This window comes from Gasterosteus aculeatus, chromosome 17 (assembly GCF_964276395.1).
Source record: "Gasterosteus aculeatus chromosome 17, fGasAcu3.hap1.1, whole genome shotgun sequence".
NCBI classification, from domain to species: domain Eukaryota; kingdom Metazoa; phylum Chordata; class Actinopteri; order Perciformes; family Gasterosteidae; genus Gasterosteus; species Gasterosteus aculeatus.
Genome location: NC_135705.1, coordinates 4,937,234 through 4,960,438, shown reverse-complemented (window position 1 = coordinate 4,960,438; position 23,205 = coordinate 4,937,234). Strand labels below are relative to the sequence as shown.

Sequence of the window (23,205 nt, the reverse complement as noted above, 5' to 3'; positions counted from 1 at the left end):
TAAGATGGACGGCCACATTGTCACAGTCAATACTATGGCAAATGGCAATCATGGGCATATTATGAACAATTTCATGGGTGAGCTCCCCTTGCCTCTCGGCAATATGGTTTCTATGACAGATTTGGCAATGGAGTCTTGCGACACATCTGCCTTATTGCCTGTGTTTGGCTCACTCACCCGCTGCTCTGACACATTCGGATGTTCCATTCAGTCAACTGAGAATCGGTCAGGAGAGAAAAGAGAATTGAGCATGTGTACGACTGTGTGCAACCATGAACAAACGTGCAATAAATGTGTGTGTGTGGTACACGTGTGAAACACGTACAGTTGTGCGAACACTAAGTTTGCATGTGTGTTTGAGTACTTGAGCAAATGCACAGCGGTGCAGAGTTTGTGTGTACAGAACGTGTATTTGTATAAAAACTGTGAATGTGTGTCTTTAAACAGCTGTACAGAAGGATATACATAGAACCAAAGCATTAACATTATTCATCAGAGAATTTTTTTTTCTAGTAAAAAGCAAAAACTAAACATTTTTTAATTGACCACAAATGCATAATGATTCCAAATCATACCTAATTGAAAAAAAAAGGTGTCATTTGTGTGTCTTATTCACACTGTGAGTGTTATGTTCTCCCTGGGAGAGGATCTCTGAGTGCTAAAGTAGCCTTTTATTAAACTGGAATACATTTTTGCCCTAATGGGAGACTTCCATTTCAAGCTGGCCAGGAGCTTCTTTCTGCTGGGTCGGTTCAAGAACTGCGCCAGTGTGCTTTAACTTTTTCAATTAGGTTCGTGTCCATTAAGGATTGTGGTGTAATGTTTACTAGAAAAATACATTTTTTAACCATGGAAAACGAGGCATGGGGAATGTTTTAAAAAATATGTTAATTCAGAAACATTTACAATGTGAAACATGCAAAACATGTTTGGTAATCCTATTTTAGCCTACGTGTGTATGTTTAGTAAAATGTAGTATTTTCTGTTATGCAAATCATCTTCTTAAATGTTTATTTACGCCTTTTTCATCTTCTTTAACGTAAGATAAACTAAGAGTAAATTAACAGAGCCGACCACTAAAAAAAGGGTAACCAAAACATGTGGATTCAGGTTGATTACAGTAACAGGGGTTGGGCCAGCACGCATGAGCTACATGACACTGCTGGACGACAATCTTATTAACGGTTGGACTCATTTAGCGGCTTTGAGGCTGAAATAACTTTCCTTTTAAATGAAAGGGATAAACTTTACGACTGGTCAAATCGTCATCAGAGCAGGAACACAAGGTAGACTTCGCTCGCACACACACACACAGACACACACACGCACGCACGCACACACGCGACACGCGCGCGCGCGTATTGAAGTGACACCACCGTCGGACCTCGTCACACGGTGCCATCCTATCGGCGCTCTCTCCTGTACGGGGCAAATTTTTAATTGATCCCGAGCAATGCGCGATCACCTCCCAGCTGGTTTCTCCTCCCTCCGGAATTCACCACGCCGCGCACTGGAAGCGGGATTTACATTTGCACGGCGCAAACCTGCGGGAATCCAAGTGAAACCGGAGGCATTTATCCCCGCATTGTTGTGCAGGAGGCGATGGATGCGCACCGAGGCGTCTCTCTGATCGACCCGGCTCCTCCGTGATGCGGCCCGGCCGCGGGGAAACCAGAGCACGAGGACCGCTTCATCACGACGGCAACGGGAAGACGGGAAATCAGCCGCTGTTTGTTAAACCGGCGCGTGGTCGGGACTGCGCATGAAGAGCAGGGGAAAGACATGTAGCCAGCGCGCTCTCTGCCGCACACACACACAGGGAGAGAGAGAGAGGGGGGGGAGAGAGGGAGGGAGGGAGGATATAACGTTATCGCCGCTTTGATTTTCTCAGATTTCACCTATTTGCTTCGCGAAAGAGATTTTACTTTCTTCCGCCTCAACAACGTGATCCGTTTTCTTTATTTTTTTCTGTCAGAGCTGCTTTTGCTTTTTGTTTTGATGCGCGGAAGATAAACATGCATTAACTCGTTGGGCATCTTTCCATTTACGCGCTCCGCGCCGGGCTGTTGTGACCCCCCCCCCTCCCCCTCCAACCACAGGTAGCCTACTACACCTGCCCTCCCCCACCTGCACTTTCTCAAAAGTGTTTTGGGTGTAAGGACTCCCGAGGACATACAACGCATCGGGGGGCATTTAGCCAGCTGCCGGTGACGCGCCGTCTCGCAGACCGCACGGCGGACACGTGCGCATCAGGGCGTGAACTCGCACACCAGTGACCTCCTCCACAGAAGTAAAGCACCCCGCTTATCCACAAAGCCACTTCCCTCCGGTTTTCACTCCGTCTCCGTCTGAACCGCGATGGATCTCAAGGCGGACGAGGAGGACGCGGACTACAAGCAGCCGGCTCCCATCCAAGTCTTCGCCAGCAGGTCCACGCTGCACGGCATCTCGCACATGTTCACCTACGAGCGGATGTGTATCAAGCGCACCCTGTGGATTCTGTTCTTCTTGAGCTCCCTGGGGGTGTTGGTGCTGGTGTGCGCCGACCGGGTGCAGTTCTACTTCCAGTACCCCCACATCACCAAGCTGGACGAGGTGGCGGCTCCGATGATGTTGTTCCCCTCGGTCACCTTCTGCAACCTCAACTCCTTCCGCTTCAGCCGGGTGACGCGCAACGACCTGTACCACGCAGGGGAGCTGCTCGCCTTGCTCAACAGCAGGTGTGTGTGTGTGTGTGTGTGTGTGTGTGTGTGTGTGTGTGTGTGTGTGTGTGTGTGTGTGTGTGTGTGCGCGCGCGTGTGTGTGCTTCCCATGTACTCTACCTGTAGCGTTACAGTAGCTGTGGTATCTGTTGGTACACATGATGTCAAAGGAAAGCTTGAGGCGATCAGACATTTCCTGCTATTTATTTTCCTGCCATTCACTGACCCGTCTCACCCAGAGCACTTGTTTTCCTCACCAGTATTCAGCGCACAGACTCCCAAACCAAAACAGACAGGCTGCTTGGATGATATGGTTCACCTCAGGGAAACCTGACAGGTTTTTTACCTGAACCAGGAATCAGAGACGCACGACAGGAGACGACCGTCACACCATTGAAACATTGGGCTGAAGCAGATTTGTAAAGTGGATATATATATATATATATATGAAAATGATCTATTCTTTATTGTAATGAAGTGAAATGACAGCCATTCGGTCGGATAATCGCCCAACCCACTGAGGCTTCACTTGTTTTTAGGCCCGGCAGTTCAATGGCCAATGTACAAGTGAATCGTCTTCCCCTGTCGGGTTCTTTTCAGTAGCTTCCTGGAGATGTAACCTCAGCTTTTCTTTGATACCTGAATGGTCTGCGGGTGAAATGCCACATGTCACGTGGGAGTGCAAAGCTGTGTATTAACACCCTGCTGCCTGCCTGGTTGTCACTGCAAGGCCACCAGGAGGATGGACAAACATCATGGACGGAGCATTCAAAACCTTTTAGGGCTCTCGGCGATTATGAACTCGGACTGACCTCAGCCTGAAACAATTGGGAAGGAAAAGGGCACACATGACAGTATTTGATAAGAAGGCACATTTTTGTTTAGCACAAACCACTTAAAACCCCCAGGTAACAGACAACGGATGAGCGGGGTTATAATTCGAAGCGGTTGATCTATAATGACAATCCAGGAAATGCCGCTATTGCAATTCCCAGCCTCATCGTTTTACAGGTCATGCGACGGGAATATCTCAATATTGGATAAGTAGACAAGTTTCTAAATCCCTCGCTGACAAAGTGTGAAGAGACGCGGGCGTGTGTGTGTGATTCACAGCTGCCTCCCCTTCCCTTTTACACTTGTTGCTTTCTGCTCTGCTTTGATCATTTGGTCTTTTTTTTTTTTTGGGCAGCCGTGACAAGCTCACCGTTGACGGTTGAAACTTTTTCACTTGCTCATGTTTCTGGGCCACCCAGCTTCATCCCGCTCACGTTTGCCAGCGCTGCGTGGATTACCGTCCTCCACTCTGCATTCACAGCTGTAGCAGTTCAGTTCCCACGAGCGCAGAAACGCGCCGCTGAAAGATGTACAACGTGCACGCATATCTGAATGCCATCTCCAACACATTAGTCGGTGTATTTTTAGCGTATTGATCCGTTCAGCTCTGCAGCCAAAGGCACCGTTAGTGTTTTTATACGGAATATTGTTCCTCTGCGACGTCTATAAATATATATATATGCGTCCTTATTTCATGTGTTAAAAGCAATAGATATTATCGCCCGGGGCTGCAGTCCTAGTGGGTTCAGATCCAACGTTTACACCTCTTTTATTCATCAGTGCCGGTTCTGCAAGATTTCCTTTAAGAGATGAGGTGAATTTTAGAAGAAATAAGCGTGAAAAACACTGAATGGACAAGAATGAGGAAACAAGACAAATTAAAGCAGTGTCACTCGCCCCAAATGACTTTGGAACGAGATGACTTTAGATGGAGAGGGGGGAGGGAGGGCAAGCAGAGGCAATTAACGTGTGTCTGGTAAGCTATGTGATGAACAAGTCTTTATCCTTGTGTAATTAGTACTGTTTGTTAAGCTATGGAGTTTTCCCGCTGATTAACAGCCTCACATCTCTCTCACTGTTTCCTGCCCACGAGTGTTCCTTCTTGCCTTGGGGGGGGGGGGGACGTCCCCTTACTCACAGATTGGTTCTCTATGTGATGTTTTCCTTGGCAAGACGTGTTAGCGGGCAGCTTCAACATCCCGCTGTATTTTTTATTTTTTCTTAAATTGCAGAAAAAACAAGTATCATTTGGCTGTGAGTCTGTGTCCGTCTTTGACTCGGGAGGAAGCAGCTTGCAATGTCCACCCTCGCTGTGAGGCCAGACTGTCTCACATGCTGAAGTTTATAGCTGCGCTATGAAGTTTCTCAATCCACCTCAGCAGGTTCTGTACTGCCAAAAAAAATAGAAAAATGACCCCGTTTGCAGGTTGAAAGCACACAGTGCAGAACATTAAAGTACACACAGTACATAAAGTAAATGTTGTTTTATTAAGTTGCAAGAGCAATTAACATATCCCCCCCCTGAAAAGGTCCTCTGTGGCTCCGGAAGTGGATCAAAACCCAATAGTTCTTAAAATTACCATCACGAAAAAAACACAATATAATAATGCCACATATCTCTGGAAACGTCAGAGCCTGAGCCATAAGGATGTCAAAGCTCTTTATACATCATGCAAAGAAACTCAAGCAATACATAAATGTATGAAAAAAATCATTACTTATTTCTTGCACATTTCATCCGCCATCGATTGAAGCAACAGTCTAAAAAGAACGAGTCAAACCTTCCCTGAAATGCAAACGAACACCGGCCACCAAAATACATCATCATAATCATAATTTTTCACTTACTTTTGTCATTTTCCCGTAAAAATAGGATTCCCCCTGTTTAAATAGTGTAAACAGTTTATTTGTTTGTTTTTACGCTTTGTATTACTTTTATTGTAGTTTATAGTTTTTACTCTTCGCTAAAATTAAATCTCTTCCATTTGGGTTCAACATTCAGTGGATTTCTATGGTTGTTTTAATTGTGTTAGCCTAACCCTATTTTCCAAAAAAGCCCCCCAAAATGATGTATTTAGATATAAAACATGAACAATACTTTTCATAATAAAGGCTATTTTAGAAAAGGTGCTGCTTGTCTGGTGTGTGCTGCCTAGAAGTGTCGGATCAGCTCTTGAAAGGCAGAGAAGCGAGTCTTTTGCTTACACCTCCGGACGACAGCTTTAACATGTTCCCTGAGCTTGCAAACATGCTCCAAATTCTCATAACGCACGGGAAAAGAGCCACAAAATGTAGCTCTCGACAATTTCGGCCGGGTCAGTTGTCTCAGCAAGATCACGTGCATCAGGGTGTCACTGGTGTAAAAAGAGCTGGGGAGGCCAGACAAGCAACCTGAAATATAAACACTTCTTCTAAAACTGATTATTTAAATTTTGGTTAATTTGCATTTATATTGTGATTGTTTATCAGAGAGAAGACTATCATTTGGAAGACATAAGAGGGCGATTTAGTGTTGAGTCAAGGACTTTAAAAGATCATTTGATCCATCATTACAAATTCAAGTCTTTAGCTTATCAAAAGAGGCGGCCATTCGTTTGGGTTCTCTTCCCCTCTCTGTATCGCCAGTTTGCATTTTTATTATCTCGCCGAAAGGGCCATAATAGCCGTGTCACAGGTGCACCGCCATTAAGATGTGATTATCAAAACTCTGCTACCAGGAATCCTGGCCGCTATTCATTTTCAAGGACGCTGCACAAACAATTCGATCCTCTCAAGTGTATGAGTTCAATTAGCGCTAATTGGATAATTACCTGAGATTATATCAAGATGTGTCTCGGATCCTGCGGTATGAACCCTAACTACGTTGCACAATAAAATCCACCGCTGTGGCGAGAGAATTACTTCATTACTTATTCTCCGGTGTTTATTTTCAATGGTTTGAAGTCCTCCGTAAATACTATTGGTGACCACAGTTCCAAATATCAAAGTTGCCACAGAAAGTCAGCGGTTACTCCCTCTGAGGTGGCAAGGCTTTTATTCGTTTCAGTCCCCTGCAAGAAAATTAAAGTGCTCGTGGCCCATAATCCAATTGAGTCATCCCCGCCCTTACGTAGCAAGTTTGCAGTGATTGCTTTGGGGAGCAGTGGCAGGGCAATATTAAAAATCTACCCGTATTATTGTGATTGTATGCGCTTCAGCTGAAGCCTCCTGACTGGGGAATCTGAGCGCTGCGCCTTAAGTGCTCTCCTGGCAGCTCTGTGTTGCTTATAAGACAGAGCTGAGGGTACAATTCAATTAAATTTATAATACACAACACAACCGGCTGTATCTTCTTATTAGAACAAAGCATGACAATGTAGGGATTCAGCCTAAGCTGGCGACGAAGACCCAGGGGCCCTTTTCCTCACATTCCCGTCTCTAGTCAATTGACCCTTTGCTAAGTCCGGCCCCTCAAATGCAAATTGGCCAATCATAGCGCAGCATCGGCCAGCTGTGCTTATGTTGCAACGGCTATCCTGCTCCGTGCCATAGACTCTCACGCGACCGCTTTAGATTTTTCACATTTTCAAGCTGTTTTTGTGAAGCTGTTCATGGTTAAACAAGTGTTATTATGTTTTTCCAAAAGAGAAATTTAAAGAAGGCAGTGAGGTAACGAAAAGTGTAAAATACAATACTGAAAAACACTGTAATCAGCCGCAGTGGAATTGAAGAGTTTGTTTTGAAGATTAGATGCAGACACATTAAATACTCCTTAGCAAATACTGCTATTTTACTCACGGATGTTACTGTTTACCAGGAGTGAAATATACTTTTGTGGGTTTATTTTATCGAGTTATTAGACGTATTAACTGGTCTGGATTAGTCTTAGGTCCCACGTTACACCTGATCTCGGATGTTCCAGCGGTACATTTGATCACACATGATCACACAGCGGTACATTTGATCACACATTGTGGCATTTAATTCAACTCTTACAGGCAGAACAAAAGTCCAAAGCTTTGTGACGGAGAAGACGGAGAAGGACTGGCTCCAGTGTTATGAGCGCAGTCCTCTTTTCGTGGTGCAGCACGTGCCGTCTCATATGGTGAATATTTTATTTCATTCTGTCTGTAGCAGGTAAACAACACTGTGGCTGCAGTGGGACATATTTCATTTCTAGTCATTTGGTCGGGACACAAGTTCAAAATATTTCGCCAGTTGAATACTAAGGCGCTGCTCACAAAAAAAGGAATTTTATATTTCATTTTTTATTCATGACATGACTGAAATTATTCCCATCATCAAGGGACACAATCTTACTCATTAGGACTTACAAAGCTTGACCTTGTGGAACTAAGAAAAAATCCATTAAGATTTACCACCAATTATAGTTTGAAATAAGTGCCCATATCCATGAGAAATGACTCCGCTGTCGGCATCCACAAAGTCATCCACGGATTTATTGTCAGGAGAGGAGGGTTCGCCTTTGTCTCAGTTCCATCGCTCGTGCTTTGCTCTACCTTTTGGCTCATTTGTGTTTTTCCAATGTTAAGTAAGGCTTTACATCCTTGTAATAACACTTTATCCCTGTTAGAAGTCGACTGCTGCTCTGGAATTACACAAAAATACAGGGAACTATATCAAAACTCTCACCTTACACCGTCGCTGTACTAGTGCTTAGTAATGTGGAAGAGGTGGAAAGAGTGACTGTGTTGTTGCTCATTTAGGAGAACAAAACTCATCCTGCACTCTTTCACAGTGCCGCTCACTCCGATTGACTGTGTCCTCTCCAGTTATTCTCAGAAGTGTCTGTCAGTAGCGTTTAATCTTAGCATTTTGTAATTTGGAATGCTCGTACCACCGATGGGCCTTTGCTCAGCGGGGGGGTCATCAACGGCCCGTCTTCCTCCAAGCGGGGGGCCACGCTAGTTAATTGAGGTTAATTTATATCTCTCAATGACGGCGAGCAGGTGAGGGAGGTCGATGGTGCTTGTCAAGCAGAGGCGTGTCATGAATTACTCTCGCTGCGCTTTTTCGCCGCTGCAGTTGAGTTTCAGTTTGACGCGTGTGTTGATGCACGCAAATTAATCATCCCCGGTCGCGTCACTTTTTCCGCGTTGGTCGACGGGTAGAAAAGAGAAACGGACAAAGTGTCAGAAAACGAAATGTTGCAGATGCCATGTGAAGTGCTCCGCTAAACGCTGAAGGGTCTCGGCGCTCTTTTCCAGAGTGCAGCACTGTGAAAAACTGTTATGCTAACTATGTGAAAAGGCTTCGCCACCATAGTTAGTCCTAATTATTTGGAAGAATGATTAACATTGTTGTGTTGAAGGAAATACTCCCATCTTTTATATAATGAGCCATTTTCCTCCCACTTAGCGCCACTCATGGTGGCCGTGGCTGCCAGTTTGTAACAATGTGTTTAGTATTTCGGGAGTTTGCAGAGCGCAGGTGTGGGAAAGCTGTCATGCACTCATACCTACTCTTTTGTTCAGTTAGAGGGAAAATATGCAAATGTGTTCTCTGTAGTCTCTATTAATTCTTTGCATGTTAATCCCAATTGTCCGTACCAAAAAGTGGATTTGAGGAACAGCTTCTGTTGTGTCCTGTTAGAGTTTAAGGGAATTCCCCCAAGTTCAAGTTCTGTTTTTTACTTTCATGAGTGGGATCAAATTTTGTGTTTTAAAATAATTCACAATGATTTCATATTCAATTCCATACAAATAAATAACATGTTGCATGTCACATGTTTTTATTTGAGTGGTCTTTTGACTCAGTTGTTTGCTGTCCATATAAGTCTTAATTTCAACCAAACCCATTGTCATTTTGAAATTAAATTTGCTTCTTTGATGTCCCATGAATCTGCCGCAAAGTAAGCCAGCAACCTTTTATGTCCAGGTATGAGATCCGGGACCCGCACATGGTGGAGGAAAATGTCATGCAGATCCTGAAGGAGAGAGCCGACTTTGTCAACTACAAGCCCCGCCCCTTCAACATGCGCGAATTCTACGACCGGACGGGCCACGACATCAAGGACATGCTGCTGTCCTGCTTCTACCGGGGCATGGAGTGCAGCGCCGAAGACTTCGGAGTGGTAAGTCAGGCGTGCGGACGGCTCAACGTCCTCTGAGAGGCCGGCCGAGGCCTGCAAGAGACGTGGGGTGCAGCTCTGCATGTTGGTGAGACGAGGTCGGCGTTGAACGGGTTTATTATAACATGGCTATAACAATGAATTGCATGGTCAGGTCAATATGTGGGGCTTCATCAGTCCAGATCCCTGTGGACTGAGGGCCATTGTGCACACTGGCCAAGGGCCACTGAGTGTACATCTTATACACACAGCATGCGCATCGCAAGGGGGCAAAGCCCGCAGGCAGGTCTTATTGTTCTCTGAAAGGTTGAGAAATGCTCTCATTAAAAGGTTGAACCTCGGTACGTTGCTGAACTCTTGCTTTATGAGCAAGTGGTTTTAAAAACGTGTCGCTTTGGGGGATTTTCTAGGAGTGTTTGTTTTTCTCATCTATCGGCCTGTACAGACTTTTATTACCTGGAACCTGTGTGACCTCTACATTCTTTGTACTGTGTATGGATTCATCAGACAACAACAGCAGTAACAAAAAACAACAACAACACTTAGCTTTCTGAAGCCACAGGACCTGTTTCAATTTATAGACACTGATTGCATTATTGACTTATTATGTAGGAAAGCAACAAGGCTGATGATTTAATGTGTATATTTCTGACGCCAGATGATTTAAAAAAATGATCTTTAGATGTTTTTTGTCTGCGATTTGGTTCCTAAAAATAGCATGACGTGTGTTTATCAGTGTTTTTCCTGCTGCGGCAGCAAACAGGGTTGATAAGTGCAGTGATATTTTGGCTGTAATACAACTCAATGAACGCTGCAGGCTTAGCTGATATTTCCTGTCTGACCCTTTAAGACTACATGTACCTTTTAATTCAGAGGAAACATTTTTTGGGTTCGTCATCTTTCGCTTCCCTACTGGTTCCTGCTGTGTTACATTCTTAGTCAGAGAGGTACATGTGATTACGACATTATGCAGGGGATCCACCTCGTTGTGACAGTGAAATATCTGCAATTAAAACACTGAACCAGATCAATTACTAAAATGCTGCATCCATTGATGCTAAAAAGGAATTATTAAGAAATACAGCATCGACCGCAACATATTTGGATGGAGAGAGGGCAATTTTGAGATGAAAAAAGTGATTGGGTGACTATGGGATTAGGACAAGACATCGTCAGGCATTGCAACCAGTGGAAGCCTGCTGTGGGAGAGGAGCTAATCCAGACGGAGCTCCTCCAGCAGATGCTCATGGCAGAGCAGGTGGCGAGTGGTGACGTCACTGCATTGATGAGGTTGATGTCTCCTGAGAATGCTGTGTTAATTGCTCCTTCATGCATAGTCAACGTGCAATTGATCCTTAAATATCTTTTCTTTGGATTTATTAGTAGATATTTACCACTGGCTTTTGAGAAAATGCTCATTTTTTGCTCCCGGTATTCTGCCGTGAAGAGGGTGTACAACATTTTCTATTCAGATACAGGGAATTTGATCTATTTTATCATTGATAACGATGCTAATCACATTATAGCGTCGTCTGTATGAAATAACCACATGGTTTGTATACTCTTGTGTGAACTAACTCATTTAGAAATGTACACTTTGCAATAGTGTATCCCGATACAGTACGTCGATACGTGCCGGTTCCATTGAAAGGCAATAAATTATCGTATTCAATTATCTACATTGCCTGCCTACCAGATTCTTCCATACCAGTAATTGGATCGGGCAAATGCTGAGACATTTACGCACAAACCTAACAATCGTAAATGCGCGTCCATAAAGAGAGCGAGCAACTTCACAAGCAAGCCGCTCTTTTGGGATCAGTGCACAACATGCGTGTAGGTGGCGTGCGACTGAGAGAAGGCAAGAAAGGGATCATTAAACGTATGTGTATCACTCTGTCCTTCAGTGCCGCCCCCCCCTCCCCCCCTGCCCACACGCTCCTCTAATGTGCCGACGTGGCCACATTTTCTGTCGTTAGCTGTGCTTGTGTGCAGATGGTGCCGTGCGTGGTTTACGGTGCTAGTACAGAGGAGGTGTACCTGCATTGAAGCACTCAGCACGCCCTGATGGTGTGGAAAGAATCCTCAGTGCGCTATAGGTGAAGAAAGAAATCATCGTTTTTAGTGTTCTGATGGAGATGGCAAAGGGAAACAGCCAGACAGCACCTAGCGGTCTAACAGGCCCCCATTGGCCTGGTGAGAATCCGCACTGTGTGGCGACTGTTGCGATGGATGAATGGAGTCGGATAAACGGAATTGATTTGGCATTGTTCTCAGGTCCATGTTCAGGTGTTGACTCCGCCATTATCCAACGAGATGCACAGTCCCTGTCAGAGGCCGATGTCATTATCAATTAATGGCCACTGGCCTGATACCCAGCGGGACACGGTGCCATAATACCAATTTTCGGTCATTAGTCTGCCGGAAGTGTTAGCGATTAGTAAATGTTATAACTCTGACCCGCTCTATTCCGCTCTCCTCTTTTCTCCTTGTGAAAGACTTCCGCTAATCAGGAATGCAGACGGTACGACTTGCGTCTCTTAGCTCAGCCGATACTAGAGAACAGCGGGAAAGAAAAATTACCCTCAATTAATATTTATAGGCGACCCGCAGCTTCCGAGCCGTAGCTCGAGGAGATAATAAGAAAAAGTGAGTGAAATACGAGGAGCTTGATTGCATTTGTTGGTGTTTAATTGAAGCAAAAAGACAACACGTGTTAATCACCACTGTACAGAATCTGTTTATGAGAAAAAACGCAGGCGATAGGTTGATATTTAATTTCTTAGTACATCAAGACACTAACGTCTGACTTCAGTCGCGAGGGAAACCTCAGACAGGCTTACGATTCTGTAAAACTGAAACTAGAGTGTCGACTGAGAGAGAGGTTGCACATGAAGGAGAAAACAGGACCAAGAGAGAGAAGCACAGATACAGGTGCAGGTAACAACAAAGTCCTTCCTAAGAAACCGCACATAATGGTCGAGTGCCGCACAAAGACACACAGCATGCGGTAGTATCGGTGGGCACCGACGCTTGTTCTCATTTAACCTCACAGAGAAGGCAGAGCGGGACCGGATCTCCCTTTTCCAGCTGCCCGATTGTCTGTCCAAACACACAATGGAGTGTGGCAGCTCGACGGCTCTCCTTTTCATACTTTTTGTTGAAAACCAAACATGTCGGCTATCTATCCGAATGCTGGGAAGTAGATGATGACAGCGTAGGTCGCAGCGGTATTTAGACAACATTTCTGCCCCTCCTTGCAGGATCATCACAGCTGCGGTTTATATTTCAATGGCTACTTCACCGCGCGCTCCAAAGCTGCTCCAGCAGCTTCGTCGATTCGTTGTTACCAGCCTGACTCGTCCTGCCGTATTCACGAGGACGATGAGCTGACGGCATTCGGAGGAAAGCTGCAGCGTCGGGGGACTTGCAGACGTCCTCCGGTGACTAACAGTCAAAAGTAGATTTGCAGAAATGAAATTTTTGTTGACATTTTAATACCTCTAAACTTTATTAAATTGAGGAAGCTTAGATTGATATAACTGACCTTAAAAACATGACAGTATATCAAAACGGTTCACTCTTCAACATAGTGAAGCAAAAAGCTTGATGGAAAAGTAATTGTCTCATATGTATGCATATATATATATATATATATATATATATATATATATATACTGTATAGTCATGTGTATATTTATATAGATGGATTTATTTATGTATGTATATACATGTATACAGTATGCCTCAATGTATATATAAATATCTTCTTTTTAGAGTAAAATTGTCTCCATCATGTTTACAGGGACTGTTTTTTACTGCTGAGCCATGGTGGAAGGAAGTGTTGGCTTTGCGCTGCGGCCTGATTGCGGCATGTGATATCACCTCTTGATTCCTGATGTAATTTAATTTAATCACATTGGCCAATAAATCTGTTTCGTCATCAACTATTTTTGACATTGCTCACCTTTGTGCCACCTTTTGTTATTCATTACTATTCCGGTCTGCGGTCTCCTATTCCCACCACTTTCCCTCTGGAGGATAAATCAATCAATTTGCTATTACTGTAGAACTCAGAGACATGGATCAATTAGGTTGTTGCTGAGTAATGGGTGCATCCTTAATGAAAAAACAACAACTTTTCTCTGAGTGTAACGAGGCCAGCGGCTCGGCCTGAAACGGTCTTATCGTTAACTCTCATCTATCATATTATATAATCAATGTGAGATCATAAGAATTTATAAATAGATATTTTCATCCAACTGAGATCCTGATTCAGACATTTTGTACAGTTTATTGTGAAAATGTATTTTCTTTAGATTAGTGTTTTACATAGAAATATCTGTGTGTGTTCTTACATTATAGGTTAAAATATATTTTTCCTTGGATATTGTCACCCTCCTGGCATTGATAAACCTTTAATATTTGTATGTGTGGGAACTATAAAGTGAGTAGTTATTATCCATCCCTGTCTGTTTGAAAGCAATCAGCCCCTGATTGCATTGAATTCTTTAACGGCTGAAAGTGGGGTGGGGGTGATATTGGTCTTAGACTCGACTTGAATAATAAAGCGAGGGGGAGAACTTATCCCTGACAAATTCAATTATAAACACCTTGGCACAGATCAGAGGCAACTGATGGCTGCGTGGCTCTTTGGACTTAAAGAGAGAGAGCAGGAGGAAGCGGCGGGGGCAGGAAACCGCCCCTGAAATAAGAGCGCTGGGTTAGTGCCAGCAGGGGGGGGGAGTCAGGCAGCCAGTGGGGACAGGAGGAAGGAGGAAAGCGGTGCGGATTGATAGACACCGAGGGACTGTGGTCTGAATGAGAAGCAGGCGCAACCACCCCCCTCTCCCCCCCATGCATGCACGCAGGGTGAAAGGCTCCATGCTCGCTCCCACTCCAGCGCACCAAACAGCCGACGTACGGTTCAGATTCTGCAGACGGCCTTTTTGTGATTATTCACACGACACTGGCAGGAGGCACACTGCTGCGTTCACCAGCTAATTACCGTCCAGGCACATTAGCACAGCTGACTTTTTCTCCTTTTTTCCTCCTCTCTTAGTCCCCGTTGCATCATTTTTTGTGATGATTTAATAGCAAGCATTTGCTATGGTACGTTGCATTTGTTGGATTGTATTCTTCGACCTTGGTTATTAACACCTTTCAATCCACGAAAGATAAATGAACGGGAAATGCAACGTATGGTTTTGCCAGTTTGAGCTGATTCCGATAATTGCAGCCGCTGACTGATGACAGCGAGTAAGATGTGTGTGCCCTGTTTTCCTGACATTGTGGGGTGTCTCTTTTTTGCCCCAACATGGTTGTTAAATATGACAAGCGGAAAGGTGAGGGACTTTTTGCAGACGACAGAGTACCGATTCTGTCATGTTGTGCATTGGGAACGCCACTCGGCCCCCATGGGATGGCGTGTTTCTTTTCTCCACAGCCACTGTCTTAATTGTTTTTTTTGCTTTGTCTCTTGTGTACATCCACTACCTTAAAAATACCCTGGTAACTTAATTTTTCTTCAAAGTAAGAAATAGAGTGTTTCTTGTATTGTACTAGAAAAACAAATCACTTATTGCATTTTTTTAAATCAGATCTTTGTTCCGAACGGCACTTAACTGAAGCATTCATTCCTGTGCTTAATCTTGTAATTACAGCCCAAACTGGTTGCCATAGCACCTAAATTGCTATGTTGTTTTGAGTGGTGACGTTTTGAACTTGTTGTTGTTCTCTCTCTCTCTCTCTCTCTCTCTCTCTCTCTCTCTCTCTCTCTGAGAGGGAGCGTGCAGGTGGTGAGCTGAGAGCGTTAGCGTGTTTCATGTCGGTTTTTTTCGCAAATAATTGACAGCTAAAGTCAACGTTGTGTACGCGTTGTGGGAATGTGCACTTTGAATGTATCTGCAGCGTTTCGGAGTTTGCAGGACAGCGTGCTGCACGCCGCCATGGATTTCGGCAGGCTGACGCGGAAGCACGGCGTGAGGATCGCGCTGAGCCCCTCGTACTCGGTGGAGGACTGCAGCCTGGCCGTGGGGAAGCTGGTGGGCCACCGCAGCGTGAAGTCCGCAGCGCGCATGAACAACGCGGTGGTCATCTTCCTCGACAGCGTGGAAAAAGCGGACGCGGTGGTGGTCAGCGGGATCGCGGTGCACGGCGCGCTCGTGCCCGTTCTGCCTCTCTCCACGCCGGCGGTGAGAGTGACGGTGTCGAACGTCCCCCCGTTCATCGGGGACGAGGCTCTGGTCAAGGAGCTGTCAAAGCACGGGAAGGTGGTGTCTCCCGTAAAGAAGGTCTCTTCGGGGTGCAAGTCCCCGCTGCTGAGACACGTGGTTTCACACAAAAGGCAACTCCTCATGGTCCTCAACAACAGGACCAAGGAGCTCAACCTGATGTTTGGAGTCGAAGTGGAGGACTTTGTGTATGTGGTGTTTGCCACTTCTGACAATATGAACTGCTTCAGGTGTGGCAGAAAAGGACATCTCGCCAGGACATGTCCGGGAAAGGACTCTACAGAGGGTGCAGGAGAACGAGGTGTGGAGGATCGGGACAGTCAGGGAAGACAGGAGAAGACAGGTGGGGTACAACAGGAGGGAAAGGAGGCACAGGAAGAGACAGGTGGGGTCAAGCAGGCGGCCGAGAACGGACAGCAGGGGACTGGTGGGGTCCAGCAGGGTGGGGAGGCGAGTGATGGGGGCCAGGAAGGGACAAGTGGAGGACAACAGGTAGGGCGAATGTGTGGGGAGGGGACAAGTGCAGCCGGAGAGTGAGGTGTGTGAGAGGGGAGAAGATGGAGGGTGTGGTGGAGTCCAGCCGGCCTGCCAGGGGGGCGACAGAGTGACTGAGGGGCTGATTGAGGCCCAACAGGTGGGCCAGGTGAGTGTGGGGGTGAATGAAGAGACAGGTGGTGTCAGACGGCTCAGCCAAGAGAGAAGGGAAGGTGTGAGTGGGGTTCAACAGGTGGTTCTGGGGGGTGAAGAAGGGCAGGAGAAGCTGGAAAAAAGTCAAGAGACACGTGCTGAGGAAATGCGGTCTGAAAGCAGCGCCGATGACATGGAGGGGGAGGAGGAGGAACGTAAAGCCCCCCTGAAGAGAAGGAAGACGAGGAGCAGCGGAGGAGCCTCTCGAGCCAAGAAAGGGTCAGAAAACAGAAGGAGCACAAGAGGGAAAGCGGGTGAACCCGGGTCCTCTGCTGACTGGGATTCCACTGACAGCGCCTCTTCTGGTGGGACGGTGACCAGCAGGTACGGGGTGGGGAGAGTGAAGCTCTTCCTGAAGGTAACAAAGAACATGAAGGGGGTGGACATGGAGGAGTATTTCTCTGACCTAGAGAAGTTCTCTCGCACTGCTCGGAACGGTGTGAGCAAAAAGGGTAGTGGGAGATACACCCAGCAGGAAGTCTTCCGGATGAGGAAGATCATCCTGAAGATAAACAGGGGAAGCGAAGGTGCTTCTGTGGACTGAGTGCGGCGTCCATCCGGTGGAGGAGGATCCTGGCCGGCTGACGCAAGAGGAGATGCTGGTGGGGAATGACTGAGGAGTGGAGCCAGCGTCCAAATCGACGGGCAGCTCAAGCTTTTGAATTTTTCAGCGTTGTCGTGTATGTGACATGTTTGTGCGTTTTAAAGAAAATAAAGGTTTTTCAAAAAATCAAAAAAAAAATCTCTCTCTCTCTCTCTCTCTCTCTCTCTCTCTCTCTCTCTCTCTCTCTCTCTAAGGACAATTTAAATCCTTTTTTTCGGCCTCTTGACTTTTGAAAGCAATTAGGAGGATGGATGGAGAAGCATAATGTCATGATCCGGATTCCTCCTTGTTTTGTTTTTCTACACACACACACACGCACACCCAGCTGATACTCATTAACACACCACCTCATTCCCATTCATGCTTTCACTCGCCCTAAACGCCCACAGCCGCTTTCTATAGCAATCAACTCTCACACTGATTCTCTACTCACCTGTTTCTGCTCACTGCTTAATTTGTTTGACTATTTCTAACCACTGTTTCTCTACTCCCCTGTCAGACTGTTGTTGAACGCTGAGCTGTTGCCTTGTCCTTGGGTTACCAATCCAGCGTTGTCTTGTTTCGAGATCCATTGTAAGTCTTGTCCCGGACTGCGTCTGCTGACGGCAGCCCCCTTAGTTTGAGTTTGGGAAGAATAAAAGACATTTTTCCGCACCTCTGCATCTGGGTCCTCTGTTCTCCACGTAACAGAACAGTCTGACCAAGATGGACCCAGCGGAGGAGGCACCATTTCGCTCGGCGATCGAGGCCCAGGGAGCGCTTCTTGGAAGACATGATGGGGAGATCTCCGAGGCACGCCGTGCGGTGGAGAGCCTCTCCGCCCAAGTTTCAGACCTGTCATCACGGCTCCAGTTCCAGCTGGAGGCCCCCAGCGTTCGCGGAGGTTCTGCTGAACCCCGGATCAACAATCCCCCATGCTACGCCGGTGTTTGCCCTGGACGGTACTGTCATATCCAGGGTCCGTCAATCCACCCGGCCGGTGAGTCTCTCCATATCGGGGAACCACCAAGAGACTATTTTTTTTTATATTTTTCAATCCCCCTTTTGCCCTGTTGTTCTTGGCCATCCTTGGTTAGCTAAACACAATCCTCAGATTAATTGGACTAATAACTCCATTCTTTCATGGGGTCTGTCGTGTCATGTTGAGTGTCTTGTATCTGCAGTTTCTCCTGTCTCCTCTGTTTCTGTGTTTCAGGAGGAGTCCGGGGATTTGAACGGTGTGCCGGGGGAGTACCTCGATCTGCGGGCGGTCTTCAGCCGTTCTCGGGCCACTTCCCTCCCTCCTCATCGACCGTATGATTGCTCGATTGATCTAATTCCCGGTACCACTCCCCCTCGCGGTCGATTGTACTCTTTATCTGCTCCTGAACGCGAAGCGTTAGAGAAGTACCTCTCGGAATCTATTGCCGCGGGCACCATTGTTCCATCCTCCTCTCCCGCTGGTGCTGGATTTTTTTTTGTTAAAAAGAAGGACGGATCCCTGCGCCCGTGCATTGATTATCGAGGGCTGAATGACATCACGATTAAGAACAGGTATCCTCTGCCTCTCATGTCATCAGCCTTCGAGGTCTTGCAGGGGGCTAAGGTTTTCACCAAATTAGATCTGCGTAATGCGTACCATTTGGTTCGTATAAAGGAGGGAGATGAGTGGAAGACCGCGTTTAACACGCCCCTTGGTCACTTTGAATATCGGGTCCTCCCCTTTGGTCTCGCAAACGCCCCTGCCGTCTTTCAGGCCCTCGTCAATGATGTCTTGAGAGACATGCTTAACATTTTCGTGTTTGTATACCTCGACGACATACTCATTTTCTCACCCTCTCTCCAAGTGCACGTCCATCACGTTCGTCGTGTCCTACAGCGCCTCTTAGAGAATCGCTTATTTGTCAAGGCTGAGAAGTGCACATTTCATTCTCAGTCAGTGACTTTTCTAGGGTCGGTCGTGTCCGCTGACGGGATTGGCATGGATCCTTCTAAAGTTAAGGCGGTCACTGACTGGCCGGCTCCCAATTCCCGTGTCGCGCTCCAGCGCTTCTTAGGATTCGCCAATTTCTATAGACGGTTTATTCGCAACTTTAGTCAGGTGGCCGCACCACTCACTGCGCTCACCTCAGTCAAGTCTCGCTTCTCTTGGACCGAGGCGACCCAAGCCGCGTTTGATCGCCTAAAGACCTTGTTCACCACCGCTCCTATTCTCATCAACCCCAACACTGAGAGACAGTTCATTGTCGAGGTCGACGCGTCGGATGTTGGGGTGGGGGCGGTCCTTTCACAGCGCTCTCCTCTCGATGATAAGGTTCACCCCTGCGCGTTCTTTTCCCATCGTCTATCCCCTACAGAACGGAATTATGACGTGGGTAATCGAGAATTATTAGCGATCCGACTTGCATTAGGAGAGTGGCGTCATTGGTTGGAGGGGGCGTCTCATCCGTTCATAGTCTGGACGGATCACAGAAACCTCGAATACATTAGATCTGCTAAGAGACTTAATGCTCGTCAGGCTCGTTGGGCACTTTTTTTCTGTCGATTCAACTTCACCATTTCCTACAGACCCGGATCGAAGAACATTAAACCTGACGCTCTCTCTCGTCTTTTTGGGTCTTCTGAGAACGCCTCAACCAAGGAGAACATCCTTCCTGAGGAGTGTGTGGTGGGAGCTGCGGTCTGGGGAATCGAACGGGTCGTCAAGCAAGCCCTTAGCCGGACCGTCACGCCCCCTCGGTGCCCTGACCGGTCACTGTTTGTTCCCCAGTCTGTTCGCGCGGCCGTCCTCCGGTGGGGTCATTCGTCCAAATTGGCTGTCCACCCTGGAGTCAGGGGAACTCTTGCCGTCATTCGGCAGAGATTTTGGTGGCCCACCATCGAACAGGATGTCCGTCGTTTCGTATCCGCTTGTCCTGTCTGCGCCCAGACCAAGTCTGGTAACTCTCCCCCTGCCGGTTTGCTCCGCCCTCTCCCGACTCCATCGCGTCCTTGGTCGCACATAGCCTTAGATTTCGTTACGGGTCTCCCTCCATCCATGGGTAACACTGTCATCCTTACCGTGGTCGATAGATTTTCTAAGTCCGCTCACTTCATTCCGCTTCCTAAACTACCCTCCGCTAAGGAGACCGCTCAGTCGGTGGTCAATCACGTTTTCAAACTCCACGGTCTTCCCACTGACGTTGTTTCGGATAGAGGTCCGCAGTTTGTCTCTCAGTTCTGGAGGGAATTCTGCCGACTGATTGGCGCCACGGTCAGTCTGTCATCGGGATTTCACCCCCAAACTAACGGGCAAGCCGAACGAGCTAATCAGACACTGGGTCGCATGCTCCGCAGTCTTGCGTTCCAAAATCCTTCGTCCTGGTGCGAACAATTACCATGGGCGGAGTACGCACACAACTCCCTGCCATCGTCTGCAACAGGACTATCCCCCTTTAACTGCTGCCTTGGGTATCAACCTCCGCTTTTTCCTTCCCAAGAGGTCGACGCTTCTGTTCCGTCTGTAGAGGCTTTTATTCGGAGATGCCGTCGCACATGGAAGAGAGTGAGAACTGCCCTCTGTCGTACCAAATCACGCACTCGCTTATCCGCTAACCGTCGGCGCGTAAGGGCTCCGAGATACGTTTGCGGGCAACGCGTCTGGCTGTCGACCCTAAATTTACCATTGCAGTCTAGCTCCCGTAAACTTTCATCCCGGTTCATCGGACCGTTTCCCATTATTAAGGTTCTTAGCCCTGCGGCTGTCAAACTCAGGCTTCCCCCAAAGCTCCGTCGCATCCACCCGGTCTTTCACGTGTCGTGTATTAAACCCGTTGTTCGGATGCCCACCCGTCCTGTTCCCCCACCACCCGCCCTGGCCGGTGGGTCCTCTATTCATACTGTCCGCAGACTCCTTGATGTTCGCCCTCGGGGTCGTGGTTTCCAGTATTTGGTCGATTGGGAGGGATACGGTCCTGAGGAGAGATGCTGGATTCCGTCCCGGGACGTCCTGGACCGCTCGCTCATCGAGGACTTCCACCGCACCCGCCAGGCTCCGCCTTCGGGAGCGCCAAGGGGCGCTCGTTGAGGGGGGGGTACTGTCATGATCCGGATTCCTCCTTGTTTTGTTTTTCTACACACACACACACGCACACCCAGCTGATACTCATTAACACACCACCTCATTCCCATTCATGCTTTCACTCGCCCTAAACGCCCACAGCCGCTTTCTATAGCAATCAACTCTCACACTGATTCTCTACTCACCTGTTTCTGCTCACTGCTTAATTTGTTTGACTATTTCTAACCACTGTTTCTCTACTCCCCTGTCAGACTGTTGTTGAACGCTGAGCTGTTGCCTTGTCCTTGGGTTACCAATCCAGCGTTGTCTTGTTTCGAGATCCATTGTAAGTCTTGTCCCGGACTGCGTCTGCTGACGGCAGCCCCCTTAGTTTGAGTTTGGGAAGAATAAAAGACATTTTTCCGCACCTCTGCATCTGGGTCCTCTGTTCTCCACGTAACACATAAGGCTTAGAACAAGTGGTCCACATACTGAGTCCGACTACTCAGATGTTATATGATGGTCTTTTTTTCCATGTTTGCTGTGACTGGAAGTCATTGAGACAATGATATGAAATGAACGGTGCTTTGGATTCCTTGCTGATGAAAATACCGCAGGGACTCGTCAAAGGCTCAAACAACCTCTGTTCGTCCTTGTTGTCATATGTTATATATATATATATATATAATACATATATATGAGGTACTAGCTCGGCCGTTGCTTTTTGTATTTGTTTTTAGCCTTTGGATAGAAGTTTCAAAGCTGCAACCTTGTGGAAACGGAGCATTGAGAATATCGGCGTTGCATTCATCTGCATCTGAATCAGGGCAATGACAGGAATCAAGAGGAGAGATTCAGAAATTCTTGAGAAAAAAAGGATAAAAGTGGTTTGACATTTTCAAAGCGATCTGTTTGAACACATTTTTGCCTGTAAATAACAATTTTTGAGACTATTATTCGGAGTCACGGCTTTCTTTTCATCAAAAGGGGACATTTGAATAATATGATCAAAATCATCCTAAATGTTATTGATTAAAAAAATGTGGCTTCACTAGCGCTACTTTTGTGCGTGCTGGACACTATGTTTATTTAGGACCGAACAGCACAAAAAATACAGTTTTTCCAATTGCAGGGTAGAAACACTGGCTCAGTGCGGCAGTGAGCCGTTGCAGTACCGATGTGCAGCTGGCGAATCAGAGCTCTGCCGGTTTAAAACCTCCGTGCCTTCCAGCGCTGTTTCAATCCAGCCTCTGCATGCAGGACCTCAGGCGTTGCTCTCTCTCTTATCCTCGTTGTTTGATTGACAATATAGTGTAATCGGTGACTTATAGATCTCAAATACTTCAACAACCATGAGGTCACACCCCCACAGTTCTCCTTTCCTAACCCTGCTCACCTTTTTTAATGCTGAGTGTACAGTCCACTGTACGCAGACCTCAGAACTGTGCAGCCAGCAAATTCATGCAGTCGATCTAATTCATGGCTCTTTTCAGTCTCAAATATGTTGTTACGTGGGTGTGAATGTGTGCGAACCGGTCACACTCGGCACCAGCTCCATATTAGATTTCCAGATTCAACAGCTTCTGCTATTCAGTAACATGCTGACCTGCTATTCTGTTACTAGTACCTCCCAAATGGTCTTTTCTGAGTTATAGTTTCCAGTTTATTAACCTTAAATACGCTGCCACATGTGTATGCACACGCATCTGGGTTTTAGAATTTGTGTTCGATATTTGTACACGGCACGTTACAAATACACTGACTTAAGCTTAAATGTATATTTGCAATACAGGCAAAGCAATTGTGCAACTTTGGGGCTGCAGCGTTTCTCTTTTAATATGGGAAAGTCATTTTGTCCTAATGCCAGACAGTTACAATGGATGCGCCAAATCAGTAGATGGGAGGTGGCAGCAGAGTGGACCCAGCAAAAATACAGCCGGCGCACCCTTATTCTGTCACAGCGTTTATGCCCCTGTTTACCGGAGGAGCTGTACTGAGTACTGAGATTACTGTTTAGGAGAGGAGGAGGGAAGGCGAGTGGCGGGAGGCGCCTGAGG

At 46.8% G+C, this 23,205-nt stretch overlaps 1 protein-coding gene across 1 annotated transcript in view; it reads left to right on the top strand.

Annotated features, from left to right (window-relative positions):
- The first annotated feature begins 1,371 nt into the window (after window positions 1-1,371).
- asic1b (acid-sensing (proton-gated) ion channel 1b) overlaps window positions 1,372-23,205 on the top strand; it is a 121,547-nt gene continuing 99,713 nt past the window's right edge. Inside the window, exons 1-2 of the mRNA XM_040203791.2 lie at window positions 1,372-2,720; window positions 9,414-9,609. Of these exons, the coding sequence (XP_040059725.1) occupies window positions 2,359-2,720; window positions 9,414-9,609 (558 nt within the window). The 5' untranslated portion in view covers window positions 1,372-2,358. The remainder of the gene's footprint in view (window positions 2,721-9,413; window positions 9,610-23,205) is intronic.